The sequence below is a fragment of the Carassius auratus genome, chromosome 5, assembly GCF_003368295.1.
Source record: "Carassius auratus strain Wakin chromosome 5, ASM336829v1, whole genome shotgun sequence".
Classification (NCBI taxonomy): domain Eukaryota; kingdom Metazoa; phylum Chordata; class Actinopteri; order Cypriniformes; family Cyprinidae; genus Carassius; species Carassius auratus.
In genome coordinates this window covers 26017363-26031967 of record NC_039247.1, presented here as the reverse complement: position 1 = coordinate 26031967, position 14605 = coordinate 26017363, and the positions used below count along the sequence as shown (strand labels likewise).

The 14605-nt window shown below is 37.1% G+C and overlaps 1 protein-coding gene across 1 annotated transcript in view; it reads left to right on the top strand.

Annotated features, from left to right (window-relative positions):
• The window catches only part of LOC113084214 (calcium/calmodulin-dependent protein kinase type IV-like), a 49451-nt gene that overhangs the window by 32440 nt on the left and 2406 nt on the right, over positions 1-14605 (top strand). Inside the window, exons 7-11 of the mRNA XM_026254806.1 lie at positions 9003-9093; positions 9949-10023; positions 10191-10266; positions 11935-12061; positions 13157-13309. Of these exons, the coding sequence (XP_026110591.1) occupies positions 9003-9093; positions 9949-10023; positions 10191-10266; positions 11935-12061; positions 13157-13309 (522 nt within the window). The remainder of the gene's footprint in view (positions 1-9002; positions 9094-9948; positions 10024-10190; positions 10267-11934; positions 12062-13156; positions 13310-14605) is intronic.

Genomic DNA, 14605 nt, shown 5'->3' with positions numbered 1-14605 from the left:
GTGTCATGCCTGCCAATGACGTCATAACCCCTTCAATTTCCGGTTTTGTTTTGTAGAAACAACACTGCACAGAGTATGGAGCCAAAAGAGTCTCAATAAAGATAAATGCACAAACTACATTCACATATGCACATATAGGATTCATACATGCACACACATAATCCATAAATACACACACAGGATACACAAATGCGCACGAAATTCACAAATGCACAAACAAAATTTAAAAAGCACAGAATATTCACAAATGCATACAAAATTCACAAATGCACACAAAATTCACAAAATTCACAAAATTCAGAAATACACACACAATTCAGAAATGCAAACAACATTTACAAATGCACTCAAGATTCACAAATTGTATTCAAAAGATTCAGAAATGTATTTCTGATGCACACACACATATATCTTGATTTACAAACTGCTTGCGGTCTGTGAACTTCACTGCCTTTTTTTAAACAGGGAATGATCTGCAACCAATCAGATATCTCCTTTGTTTTAGCCAATCACAAGAATGCACCCCACGTGGGGGATTGTTTACTTATGAGCCAATCACATGAACGCGTTCTGAATTGTGTGCGTATTTCTGAATTTTGTGTGCATTTCTGAATTTTGTGTGCATTTCTGAATTTTGTATGCATTTGTGAATCTTCTGTGCTTTTTAAATTTTGTGTGTGCATTTGTAAATTTTGTGCGCATTTGTGGATCCTGTGTGTGAATTTATGAATCATGTGTGTGCATGTATGAATCCTATGTGTGCATATGTGAATTTAGTGTGTGCATATATCTTTATTGAGACTCTTTTGGCTCCATAACAGAGTAGCATTATAACAGAAATTTCTAATATATCTAGGATGATAAAACAGCACTGCTTTCCCCCCCACATATTCACCACCAGAAGGACTAGAAATGGTTGACTGTGGTATAATAAAAGCACCGCTGCTTTCGAGCCGTGTATCACGCTCATTCAGTGGCCTCATTTCACTTCGCTGGCTTTCAGCCTTACCCTGCTTTATTCTACTATGTTAATAAATCATCAGCTCATTCATGCTAATGATTTCTGCCCAACTCCCATCAGATTGCATTGGCTTTGGGGATGAAGACGACAACTCCCATGATTCCACACTCACGGCATCATTAAACTATGCCTTTGTTTCTTTGTTTTGGTCTCTGTTTTGGTTTGTGAAAACCGCCCACTGCCAGTTTACCCAATTGTATTTCGACACAGTGTATTTCATTTAATTAATTGTCAAATGCGCTCCTTCTTGTTGGTGTAGTCAATCTGGCAACCTGCGTATGTGTCAAGCCTGAGGAGGACAAGTCTTTGAAGGTCAGCTGGTCATCAAAGGTTACACCAAGATTTCTGACTGAATTTGATGGGGGAATTGCAGTAGAGTGTAGCTGGATGGAGAAATCATACTGTAGAGTTGGAGTAGCAGGGAAGACAAGAAGCTCAGTCTTTGCCAGGTTGAGCTGTAAGTGATATTCTTTCATCCATGCTGAAAATTCTTTGAAGGTCAGCTGGTCATCAAAGGTTACACCAAGATTTCTGGCTGAAGTTGATGGGAAAATTATAGTAGAGTGTAGCTGGATGGAGAAATCATACTGTAGAGTTGGAGTAGCAGGGAAGACAAGAAGCTCAGTCTTTGCCAGGTTGAGATGTAAGTAAGATGTCCGCCAGGTAGCCTGAGATCCGTGCAGCTACTGTTGGATCATCTGGTTGAAAAGAAAGATAGAGCAGTGTGTCATCAGCATAGCAATCGTAGGAGAATCCATGTGCCTGTATGACGGAACCCAGTGATGTTGTGTATATGGAGAAGAGAAGGGGTCCAAGAACTTATGCCTGAGGAAACCCAGTGACAAGTTGATGTGCTTTGGAAACCTCTCCTTCCCAAGCCACACTGAAAGACCTATCAGTAAGATAGGATTCAAACCAGCAAACTGGAATCCCAGTTATGGCCATTGATGAAAGGGGAAAAAAGGAAGGATCTGATGATTTACAGTGTCAAAAGCAGCAGATCGATCTAGCAGAATAATAACTTATGATTTGTAATCAGCTTTAGCAATCCTCATGGCTTCTGTGACTTATAGTAGCGCAGTCTCCGTTGAATGGCCACTCCTGAAACCTGATGGTTAGAGTCCAATTTGTTGTTCTGTGAAAGAAATTATATCTGGTTGAAAACATCTCTTTCGAGGGTTTTTGCTATGAATGGACGGAGAGAGACAGGCCTGTAGCTATGTGTACGAGAGGTGTTTAATAAACAGTTTTTTTTAGCAGTGGGGTTACCCAAGCCTGTTTGAATGCAGTGGGGAAGGTGCCTGTGAGGAGAGATTTGTTGATGATGTGTGTTAGTGCTGGTAAAAGTGTAGAAGAGATTGATTGGAGGAGGAGTGAGGGGATTCTGCCACAGTGAGGGGACAGAAGGAAAAGAAGGGAGTTTTAGCAGTGGGCGTGGTTGGTTTGAAGTCATGTGTGTGTGTGGGGCTGAGAACTACTGTAACTACTTATCACTCTGGTTTTGTCTGTGAAGAATGTGGCAAAATCATCAGCTGTTATAGAAGTGGTAGGAGGTGGTAAAGGGGGACAGAGGAGAGAACTGAATGTTTTGAAGAGATTACGTGTGTCTGGAGCGCTGTTGATCTTCTTGGGGAAGTATGAAGATTTTACAGTATGGCCTTCAGCAGAGAACGATGAAAGCAAAGACTGATACATCCTTAGGTCTGACGGATCTTTTGATTTGCACCATTTAATCTCTGCTGCCCTGAGTTTGGTCCAGTGCTCACGAAGTACATCAGATAACCAGGGGTTAGAAGGGGCAGCCCGTGCTGGCCTGGAGGAGCAAGGACAAATATCGTCTAGACAAGAGGTTAAAGTAGAGTGTAGAAATGAGTAGGTGAGGGAAGAGAGGAGAATAGTACAGAGGAAGGATGGGAGGGGAAGAGTGAGTGGAGGTTTTGTCCCAGCTCCTCTCTACACACTTCACTTTCATTCGGGGAGTTCAGTGGGCCTTCGACGCTACGTCCCAAACGACGCTCTGGTTGGTGAGACTCTGATGCTGCATCACGGATGACGCTAGGATCGGTCCCTGCTGAGAGGTTCTTTCTTGGCCCTGTGGACTTGGTGTGGTCCTCCATTTGTGTTCCTGTTGGTTTTCTTATTTGCTCAGTGAGGGCGTAATAAACTGTTCTGTTATTTGCAACTGAATCCTGTATTTCCCTGACATATGTAGGGTTTTACCAGAATGTTGTCTGCAGTAAAATTGTGTGTGTAAATTAAGTCAAGTTGGTTGCCTGATTTGTGCATGCTTGTAGTGGTAAGTTGTTTGAGATCAAATTAAGCAAGGAATGAATGGAAGTCTGTAGCATAAGGCTTGTCCAGTTAAATGTTGAAGTCACCAAAGATTAAAGTGGACCTTGAATAGGGATTTTTTTTTTTTACAAGATATTTCCCTTTGTAGTGGACTTTGATATTTGTAACTTTGTAAAAAAAAATGTATGTTCAAACATACACACACTGACTTAAATTCAAAAAGTGAAAAAGCATAATAAGATCCCTTTAAATTGGTCTTCAATCGTCAATTTGTTCTTGTGCTTAGCTGATTTAATTCCTCTCTTCCGATTGATCACATTAAGCAGTTTTTCTGTTAACTTCTAAGGCCCCGTCCACCCGGAGACGCGTTTCTGTGAATACGCACAAATTTTTTATCGGATAGGTGTTTCGTCCACACGCATCTGCCGTTTTCGTAAGGTGAAACCGCTATTTTTTGAAACCGGGTCCCAAAGTGGATAAATTTGAAAACGCCGTCTTTGCGTTTTCCTCTGGACGGCTAATCCGTATATTTTCAGAAACGATGACGTCATCAGCCCACGTCTTCCCCCTAGTCAAACACCTCTACGTCACGTAACAGCAACAATTACATGAACAAACACTGAACGATTCTCTTTTTATTAACTAACATTAACACAGATTAATAAATGTATTATTCCATGTTCGATTGTGTACCACGCACAAGGTTTATGAGCATAGTCCAAGTCTTCCTCTCTGTTTTTAGTGTATCTCTGTGTCAGAATTACAGCGCCACATACTGGTCTGGCATGTATACTACATCATTATGCGGTTTTGTGTGGACGCGGATATTTCTTGAGACGAGGAAAAAAAAGATTGGATTGGGGTAAGCTCCTTCTCCGTGTGGATGGGGCCTAAATCTAATTAGACACCACTAACAAAGTTAAATATAATGAACATATATAGACTAATATTCAGTAAAATGCTTGTCTAGAATTTATTTCTCTAGTGAACAAATGAGCTGTGGACACTGAATGACTTGCCTTGACTTGCCGGGTCCGGATCTATTACCTCGGGTCCCGGGTCTGTTTAACATGGAGTGTAAAAACCGTGCGATCAGAGTCGGAGAACACCCGACCGTGATCAAACACTGCTTGTGTTTTTTGTAACTTGCAACTTGCAAAAATTAGGAAAAGAAAAGAGTGAGCCAAGAAAAGTGATCTCTCTCTCTCCCTCTCTGCCTTTAGAAGCAGAGCGCGCAGACTCAGAGTTAATTCAAGTTCACGCATGGTGATAATGCTTGCAGACTGAACGGGTTAATCTTAAAATTTTATTGGTCAGATTCAGACTTGACGCAGAGCAGAGAGCACAGAGATGTTAGCAAATAAATAACGTCAGCAGTCATGGCATTGCAAGAGCAATCGTTATTATAGTTCAAAAGGGCAAACAGTTGGAAGTTATTATGCGAGTTAACTTGAGGCAGAATGTACATGTGCATGTCACTGTGACATCAAGTGGCCTTTTGAAGCTGAAATAATGATTGGATTAAGTTTGGACTTGGAATAATGAGAGGAATAATAGGATAACTTTCTTGTCAGAGGATTGTAATACATCACAGGCAGTCAGGTACATGGAAGAGAGACTACGGCTCCTTAAATTAGGTAAGACAAAAAGCTGTATATTTCGCAAAAGGTTTATTGACTTGTAATCAGTCCCTCCAAAAAATCGCAGATTATTTTTGTGATTGTTGCGGGCAAAAATCCTTGATTTTGGGGCAGGTTTTCTTAAAAAATGCGATGGAATATGCGGGATATTTTTGCAATCTTATGCTATGAAATTGCGGGAACTTGCAAAAACTGCAGTTTGATGAAAAAGAGAACACCCCCAACACCCTGTTCTCACTAGTCTACTACCTTACTGTAAAGAGTCATTTCTTATGACTTCCTATGATAAGCAAGCATACCAAATCCAATAATATTTAAGTTCTCATTCTGTTTTATTTCAGACCTTAATTAACACATGGCTCAAACTTACAAAACATTGAGTCAAACAAGTTATCTAGCTTTACAAAAGGAATATTCAACAACTTCTGTAAAAATGAATACAAATAAAATATACACACAAATATAGGCTACAAATGCTGTTTTACAGGAATTGCAAAGTGCAATCTCTTACTGCAACGTAAACTATTTTACATACTATATACCTACAACTGTAAGGTTTTGGTACTATTCTGTAACAAAAAAGTACAATCTTACAACTGTAGAGGTGCATCAACTTCTGAATGAAACTACAACAGTCCACTGTGAAAATGAAAACTAACTGCGTAGCCTCTAACACTGGCCTATCATTCGCCATCCTCATCCCTCTCTCAAAATAATTTGCCCCCACTGTCATGTAACACACCGGGTAACTGCTTCGCGCGGTCTTTTGCGCTTATTTTTGTTGGCAGATGAGAATGATTTGTGTCCTTTACCCTGGTTTCACCGCAGGGTTCGCAGATGATGTTCACGTCGCGCAATTACGTCACTTCATAAGGTTCCCATTGGGAAATAATGGCGATTTACTTGTGTGAAGTAAACGCAACATTTTTAAACTTTCTGCTAATATATATGTGACTTTTTTGCAATGAAAATAATTATTATTATGAAATCATGCTACCTCCGCATATTTTGCTTCCTGAAATTGGCAATTTATGCGGCGAAAGTGCGGCGTATTTGAAAAAATGTGACCCCCGCATAAATATGTGGCCCTTGGCTGATTATGCATTAAATCACGCGATTGCATAATTGCGTTTTTCTGGAGGGACTGTGTAATAGCAATTTAAGGTGGAATATGTGACAATCGGGTCCAGTCGGGTCTGTGTCTTCAACCGGGTTCGGGTCCAGCTTTCAAATAATATACAGGTCCGGATAGGCATTTCTCGGATCTACACAGGTCCGGGTCCAGCTTTTGAAATATTAGACTGGTCCGGGTCGGTTCGGTTTAGTACATTACGGGTCTCTTTCGTGTTCGGGCACAAATTTTTGGACCCGTGAAGACCTCTACTAGGGATGTCAAATTGGCTGAAAAACTAAATATTTATATATATAATATATATATAAATATAATCAATATTCAAATGGTATTTAAAAGGCATAATTTCAGTTGGGGGGTGGGAGGGCTTTTGGCTTCTCTCCTGAGGCCACAGGAGGGTGCATTGAGCAAAATATTACTAATGCACGTTTCTTTAAAACAATAAAATAGCAGGACTATCTTTTTAAAAAGTGCATAATGTTTAAAATAATGTTTCTAAACCATATGTAATTAATTAAATTCATTAAACAATTAGAAACAAAACAGCATCATACATGTATTTATAGTTTAATACAAAGGACTGAAAACCAATCACAAAGAGTACTTTTTTCACTTAAAGACATGAGATGCAGTGGAATGGGGAAAAACCACCATTAAGTCTCGAGACATATTTTTTATAAGTTGAACGTACATTAACTTTACATGGCTTTCTAAACATGCTGCTTTAATGCTAGACGTGAGTGTAACTTGATAGATGTCCCTATAGAAAATGCGATAAATATGCATTGATGTTCTGTTTTCCCGCAATATTTTTAATGATCACGATTTGATTTGCTGCATCCAGTGGGTTCAACTGGATAGGTTAAAATTAAAATGCAATAATAAATAAAATAAAAAATTCTGGCATTAAAATCCTTCCACACATCTTCCTCAGGTTGCTTCCCTATCATATTCATCAGTTCCCTCAGTAGCACATGCAAAGATGGTGACCACGTGCTGTTTCTCTGTAACCAGGCAGACTTTGGCCCATGCTACTCTGTTTAATGAGTTTCCGTGGTAACACTCACAAAGTGCATCGGGCTGATTATAAACACAGATCTGTTGTAAACGATGGACGTTGGTCTAATTAGTGGTGTTTGCTAAGCACGTCTTTGACAGTCACCCAAAATATTCATGCAAAATATTTTTGGGGAAATATTCCTAATATTCTTGTCTAGTCTAAATGTATATTCTGTCATCATTTATTCACCTTCATGTTGTTCCAAATCTGTATGAGTTTTCTGTATTTTAAAAAATGTGGGTAACCGAACAGTCCCCACTGACTGACTTCATTTATACAGGTATGGCACAACATAAGGGTGAGTAAATGATGACAGCTAATTAAATGTTTGGTTGAGTCCTTTTAAGCAGAAACTAGCAGCTTTTCTGTTTGATAAGAGAATTGTGTTGTTTTGTGTCAGATATTGTTTTGTACTCCCTATTAAACCTGGACTTTTTTTTAGAGATTTTAACAAATACATGTAATTTGACTTTCACATTAGGGTGTCTTTAAACTAAATTTGAATTTTCAGAAGTAATTAGCAGTGCAGCAAAAATAGCATTTAAATGGATAGTTCACCCAAAAATGAAATTTGGTGAAAATGAAAAACAGATATACTCAAGATTTACTCACCCCCAAGGCATCCTAGGCATGTCTGACATTCCTCTTTCAGACGAGACTTTCTGAGTTATTTTCGACATTGTCCTGTCTGTTTCAATCTGTATAACTGCAGTGAATGGTGCCCCGGTTTCTGAATCTGAAAAAAAAAGTATCCATCCATCATAAAACTACTCCACATGGCTCCGGGATAAAGAACAGAGACAAAGAGGACAGATGTATAGAATTATATATTAAAACACTCGTAGTGGTTGTAATGTCATTGTAACAACTTTATCATTGTAAGTACATGTGGTAACAATATGTGTGTGTGTGTGTGTGTGTGTGTGTGAGAGAGAGAGAGAGAGAGAGAGTGTGTATGTCAAAGAAACATAATTTTTGAGGAATATCAATTCAGTGTTTGGGTGAAGTGATGAGTTGAGAACTCAATTGCAGGAAGTTTGGGCTTTTTATTTGCAAAAATAAAAACAAAAAAAGACAACAAAAACTACCCTGTGGGGGGAAAAACACTATCTGTAACTTGACTGGCTGGGCAGAAAAATGCCTGACAGGAACAGGCAAGATACACAGTGACAAATAGAAAACAAACTGGCACAGGACTGCAAACACAAGGAGAATAAATAGGAAACAAACAAGGCAGGTAACACGGGAGGACAGGTGTGGCAAATGAATCACTGATCACGTAACAAGGTGGGTGGGATTAGACATTAGACAGGAGAGCACATGGCACACAGAAACAAACAAAACAAAAGCCATGTGCTCACACAAAACAAGACATGAACACACAGCTAAGCGTGTTCAAACAGAACATAACATGAAAGCACGCAGCTGATGTAAACACAAACTGCGTGTTAAACAGAACACAACGACACGAGAACCTGGCCAATGACCACACACTCACAAAAGGATAATACAGTAGTGTCAGATCTCTTGTCACAAAACCAGGAATAAACTAGCCTGAGCTGACAGAACCCTGGCATACAGCGCTGCTTGGCATTGGAAAACAAAAACGGCCTAAGAAATATATTCAGAAAAGCATGGTTGATACTTTCATTTTGCTCATTATCAGCCGGGCCCAGATTAATTTACCAACCACAGCGGAGAATCCCATATGAATTTGAAAGCTATAAATATTATGACACCAATAATGGTGAAAGCAACACATGTTAATTAGTGCCTCTGTATTGTACAGTCACACGTGTCTGTGTACACCTCAGATTAATAAGAGGCAACCCCCTGTGTCTACATGTCTGTTTGCAGTACCTGCATGAGAATGGTATAGTGCACAGAGACCTGAAACCTGAGAACCTGCTGTACGCCACCTCAGCGCCAGATGCGCCGCTCAAAATAGGTAAGACTGGCTTTACATTCACCTGAAAGAGGAACTGCAGTTTAGCCAAACTTCTCTTACTGGCGATTTAACTTGTGAACATGATCCTGTTGTACAATAGAGGATCATTCATTTTCAGCTTTAAAGGAGGCAGAATCTCTGACATTATCATGCTTGTTCATAGTTTATAGTTTATATAACAAACTCCTAAACTGAAATATTACTTCAAATATAAATGTAACTACAAAATTTGAAAATGTGACCTAAATTCCATATTTAGCTGACTTAAAGTATTAATTTCTTTTTTGTATTATCACTGTACCCAAACTTTTCAATGGTAATGTATGTAAATATGTATTTAGATTATAGATATAGTATTGTACAAATATTATAGTGTATACAAATATATATATATATATATATATATATATATATATATATATATATATATATATATATATATATATATATATATATATATATATATATACTGTAATATTAAATATTAAGCAATATAAGAAGAAAAAAAAAGAAACAATGAGCAAAAGCAATAAAACAATGTTCAGTTTTAACCTTACTTACCTTAATTATTACTTAATTCTATTTTTAAATAATTTAATTTAAAAGAATTCATTACACTAATAAAAATGAAATGTTCTTGCATTACGGTAATAGGAATTGGGGACATGTTGAATTTTTCTTCTGCTGAAGAAGGGACTGGAGCCGTATCTGGGGACCGAAATATCATAGAGACTTGAGCAAGCACCTTGCAACCACCCAGAACACCCCATCAGCTGCTTATGTCCGAGTTTTGTTTTAGTTAGCACTTTCTCCATAAATGTAAACATTGTTTTATTTTGTGATTTATCTTTACAGCTGATTTTGGCTTGTCGAAAATTGTAGACGATCAGGTAACAATGAAGACTGTGTGTGGGACTCCAGGCTATTGTGGTGAGTTCATTAAAAAGGAGTTTTTTTTTAACAGAGCACCATCTGTGGCTCCAGTTGCACAAAGAGAATTACAGAAAAGATGTAGTGTTTCTACAGCATCGGCGCAGCAGAGTGTCGACACTCCCTTTATTCTTTTCTTCTGATGTTCTGTCTTCGTTGTCTTTCAGCTCCTGAGATTTTGCGGGGATGTGCCTATGGCCCTGAGGTTGACATGTGGTCTGTGGGAGTTATCACCTACATTTTGTGAGTGACACAACATACTTGTTATACTGGTTTTGTCTCAGATCAGCCTCACTGCTGAAAAATTTGAAGCATGTTTTGAACTTTTGTGTGTGATTCTGGGAATTGGATGTAGTTGCTTTAAAACTCAACACTTCTTTAAAAATCATGTCATCATGAAATGTTGTTTAAAACCCATTTCACCAATTTGCAAGGAGATGACTGATATTTAGGTGGTTATTCGCTGTATTTTTGCACTTTCAAACAACAGATGATAATATTAGATGATAATAATCCGCATACTAGAATTATATCTGAAGGATTATGTGACACTGAAGACTGAAGTAATGCTACTGAAAATTCAGCGTTCACAGTCACAGGAATAAATTGCATTTTGCAATATATTAAAATGGAAAACAGCTCTTTTAAATTGCAGTAATACTATGTTTTACAATATTACTGTTTTTACTGTATTTTGATCAAATAAATGCACCCTTGGTATAAGCATAAGAGACTTTTCAGAAACATGAAATATCTAAATGATCTTAAAAGCAAAGTTGCACTAATTAGAAACAGAAGCAGCAGTGATGCTGTAAAATCTTTACCATTAAATGAACACTCCACTTTTTTTTTTTTTTTTAAATAGGCTCATTTTCCAACTCCGCTAAAGCTAAACAGTTGAGTTTTACCGTTTTCGAATACATTCAGCCAATCTCCAGGTCTGGCGGTAGCACTTTTAGCTTAGCTTAGCTTAGCATAGATCATTGAATCTGATTAGACCGTTAGCATCTCGCTCAAAAATGACCAAAGAGTATCTATATTTTTCCTATATGGGTGCAGCAGGCGCAGTGATATTACGCAGTCCCTGAAAATAGTCCCCAGCTAGTTTGTGTAGTTGCAGCAATAGCAGAGTTGCTGGGTCTATTTTCAGGCGCCGCATAATATCACTGCATCGGCTGCACCCGTGGTACAGCAGCAAATTTCCTTGATTATTACGCTGGAATGAAAGTATAGTTCCTAGCCATATCAGCCTAGAAAATGACAATTTTTCATTTTCCTTTCATCTTAGTACACAATGTAACTACAGAAGGGTTTTAAATAGGAAAAATATTGAAACTCTTGGGTCATTTTTGAGCGAGATGCTAACGGTCTTAACAGATCCAATGATCTATGCTAAGCTAAGCTAAAAGTACTACCGCCAGACCCAGAGATCGGCTGAATGGATTCGAAAAAGGTAAAACTCAACTGTTTAACTCTAGGGGAGTTGGAAAATGAGCCTTTTTTTTAGTGGAGTGTTCCTTTAAGAGCTCAAAGTCTTAAGATATAAACACTTGTAGTTTGCATTGACTCTAAAGTAATTTCTTATTCAATGTGTGCAACATTAATCATTATACCTAAGAATATTTTATATTTTGCTGCATGTATTATATACAAATACTTATTATGTATATACTTTATATATTCGATATCTGTAATATTAATAATATCATTATATATAATATTATATTCTAATCAAATTAGGTGTTTTTCTTCATGTAATACATAAATAGGCTAATTAATTAATGTTTAAATGCAAATAGTAATTATTTTTATATACAAACCTTTTACTTCAAATCAAAATAATTAGTTCAATGTCACTTTGTAGAGGTGCTTTTAAAACACGCATTGTTTTTGCTTCTGTTCTCTGTCCAGGTTATGTGGTTTTGAGCCCTTTTTTGATGACAGAGGAGACCAGTATATGTTTAAACGCATCCTGAACTGTGAATATGAATTTGTCTCCCCCTGGTGGGACAATGTGTCTCTCAATGCCAAGGACCTTGTGAGTAAATCTACATACCATTTACTGTATTTAAAATCCCTATTAACCCCTATAAAATCCATATGTATACAAACATCACACACACACACATATGGTTTACGGAGTCTCTTCATAGACATATAATGGTTTTTATACTGTACAAACAGTATAAAAACCATTATACCCCCACACACAATTTTCATCATTTTTTGATTTTCAGACAAACAGAATTTTATATGTTCTGAATCCATTTGGTTTGTGAGGACACTGGAAGTGTTTACATTGTAGTATCCATGTCATAATACGGATTTCTGTGATCAAAAACCATGTGCCAGAACACACACAGCGGATGCTTTTTTTAATGTGTGTTAAGTCATTTGTTATCTGCTGTATATTATGTTTTATACTTTAAGTTCAAACATTCAGCTCTTATTGGATGATCAGCATTTGCCTCTGTAAAATAAACGCACACCTGTGAGCGCACATCAGTTCAATTCTATTTCAATACACCAGGTCGCTACATTGCTTGGCAACAGTAACTGCCTACAGTTATGCTAATGAACTATATCAATTTTTATGGAGGAATTATTAGAATAGAAAATTCAAATATTGCTATATTATATATACGTATATATAATAGAACATTTAGAATATTGCGATATTATACTTTAATGTTCCATTTTTAAGACTTTTGGGTTCCACAAAAAAACTTTCAGCAAACAGTTCTCAAAAGAAACCTTTTATTTGTTTGTTTTATGCAGTGGAAAGGTTTCATGGCTGATAAAGGTTCTTAATGGAACCACGGATGCATTTTAACAGCAACAACAAAGAATCCTAGTAGTTGACACACAATATGATGCAAAAGCCCACCCTGCGTTTAGTGCTGACCACTTGTAATCACCAAAAACACATCTTTACGGATACAGAAGAAAAAGGAGGAAACAGTACTTCTTTTTTTTAAACTGATAAAAACATTTAGCCAATCAGAAACATCTCTTCCTGTCAGTGATTTTGCATGTTTTGCAGTATATAGGGTATCTACTGATTTTTGATCTACATGTATATACTGTTACAGAAGTGTACTGAAAGTGTTACTCATCTTTCTTGGCTCCACAGGTGAAAAAGCTGATTGTCCAGGATCCAAAGAAACGGCTGACGACACAGCAGGCGCTGCAGCACCCCTGGGTGACTGGAAAGGCTGTTAACTTCACCCATATGGACACGGCTCAGAAGAAACTCCTGGAGTTCAATGCTCGTAGAAAACTCAAGGTTTGAGGATTTTGGCTAAATGGCACATTGTCATGAAGGTTTTGACCCTGTAAAGCCTGCTGTATTATATTTGATGCACAAATTTCTAAGGCCTCTAAATTATTAACATGATTGTCTGGGTCCCCCTCTGGTCTAGTGCCCTGAAATCTTCACAGAATTGTATAAAGTAAATGTAAGAACTTTTACTAGTAATATTTCAAGATGGACTCTTACTGGACTGAAGCAACAGAAGGCTTTCTTGATTATCCATACATAATCATTTTTAGAAAAATCATGTTAAAATGTGAGTAGACTTCTGTGGAACATTTATTTATACATCTCTCAATCCTCATTGTATTGCATTGCATTATATGCTTTTGCCCCCACAATAAAAACTATAGAGCTTTAATCATGAAACTAAGCATTTAAATATAATCTTACTGAGGCATATTATTGGGAGATATAGTGACAACTGATATTTCCATGCATTTTATGTAAGTAGTCTATATTTTTATAAAGATTTTTTTTTCTATACGTTTATACTTTTGCCTAAAGGTTCAATAAACTGTTCCTTTTATCTTTTATATGATCTATCTTATTATTATTTCTTATGTCAAGCTTTACTGAATTGAAAACTTTAAATATGTTCATAAATTAAACGTATTAAAACCTCAAAGCTTTGTTCTGGGCAAAAAAAAGTCCCATTAGACATATACCAAAGAGACCAGAATATATAGAAATAGGATCTTTTGATTCAGGCCAGTAAGCAAGCAACCATCCAGAATAACAGCATACTAAAAACCTTTTAGCATACTAAAAACCTAAAAAAAAAATCCAACATTTTGTACAAGCAAGCACCACTCACACGTCTTCAGAAAATGTAAATATCTAGTTATTTTTTATTATACTTGATTCTACTACTTACAGACTTTTCCTCAAAGGCATGATTCAAAAATGAAAATTAGTTTAACGTTTATTCACCCTCAAGCCATCCAAGATGTAGATTAGTTTGTTTCTTCAGGGAAACTGATTTAAAAAATTAAGCATTACATCACTTGCTCACCAGTGGATCCTCTGCAGTGAATGGGTGCCGTCAGAATGAGAGTCCAAACAGCTGATAAAGACATCACAATAATCCACAAGTTATTCACACGACTCCAGTCCATCAGTTAACATCTTGTGAAGCAAAAAGCTGCTTGTTTGTACTAAACAATTCAGCATTAAAGCTGCAGTAGGTAACTTTTGTAAAAATATATTTTTTACATATTTGTTAAACCTGTCATTATGTCCTGACAGTAGAATATGAGACAGATAATC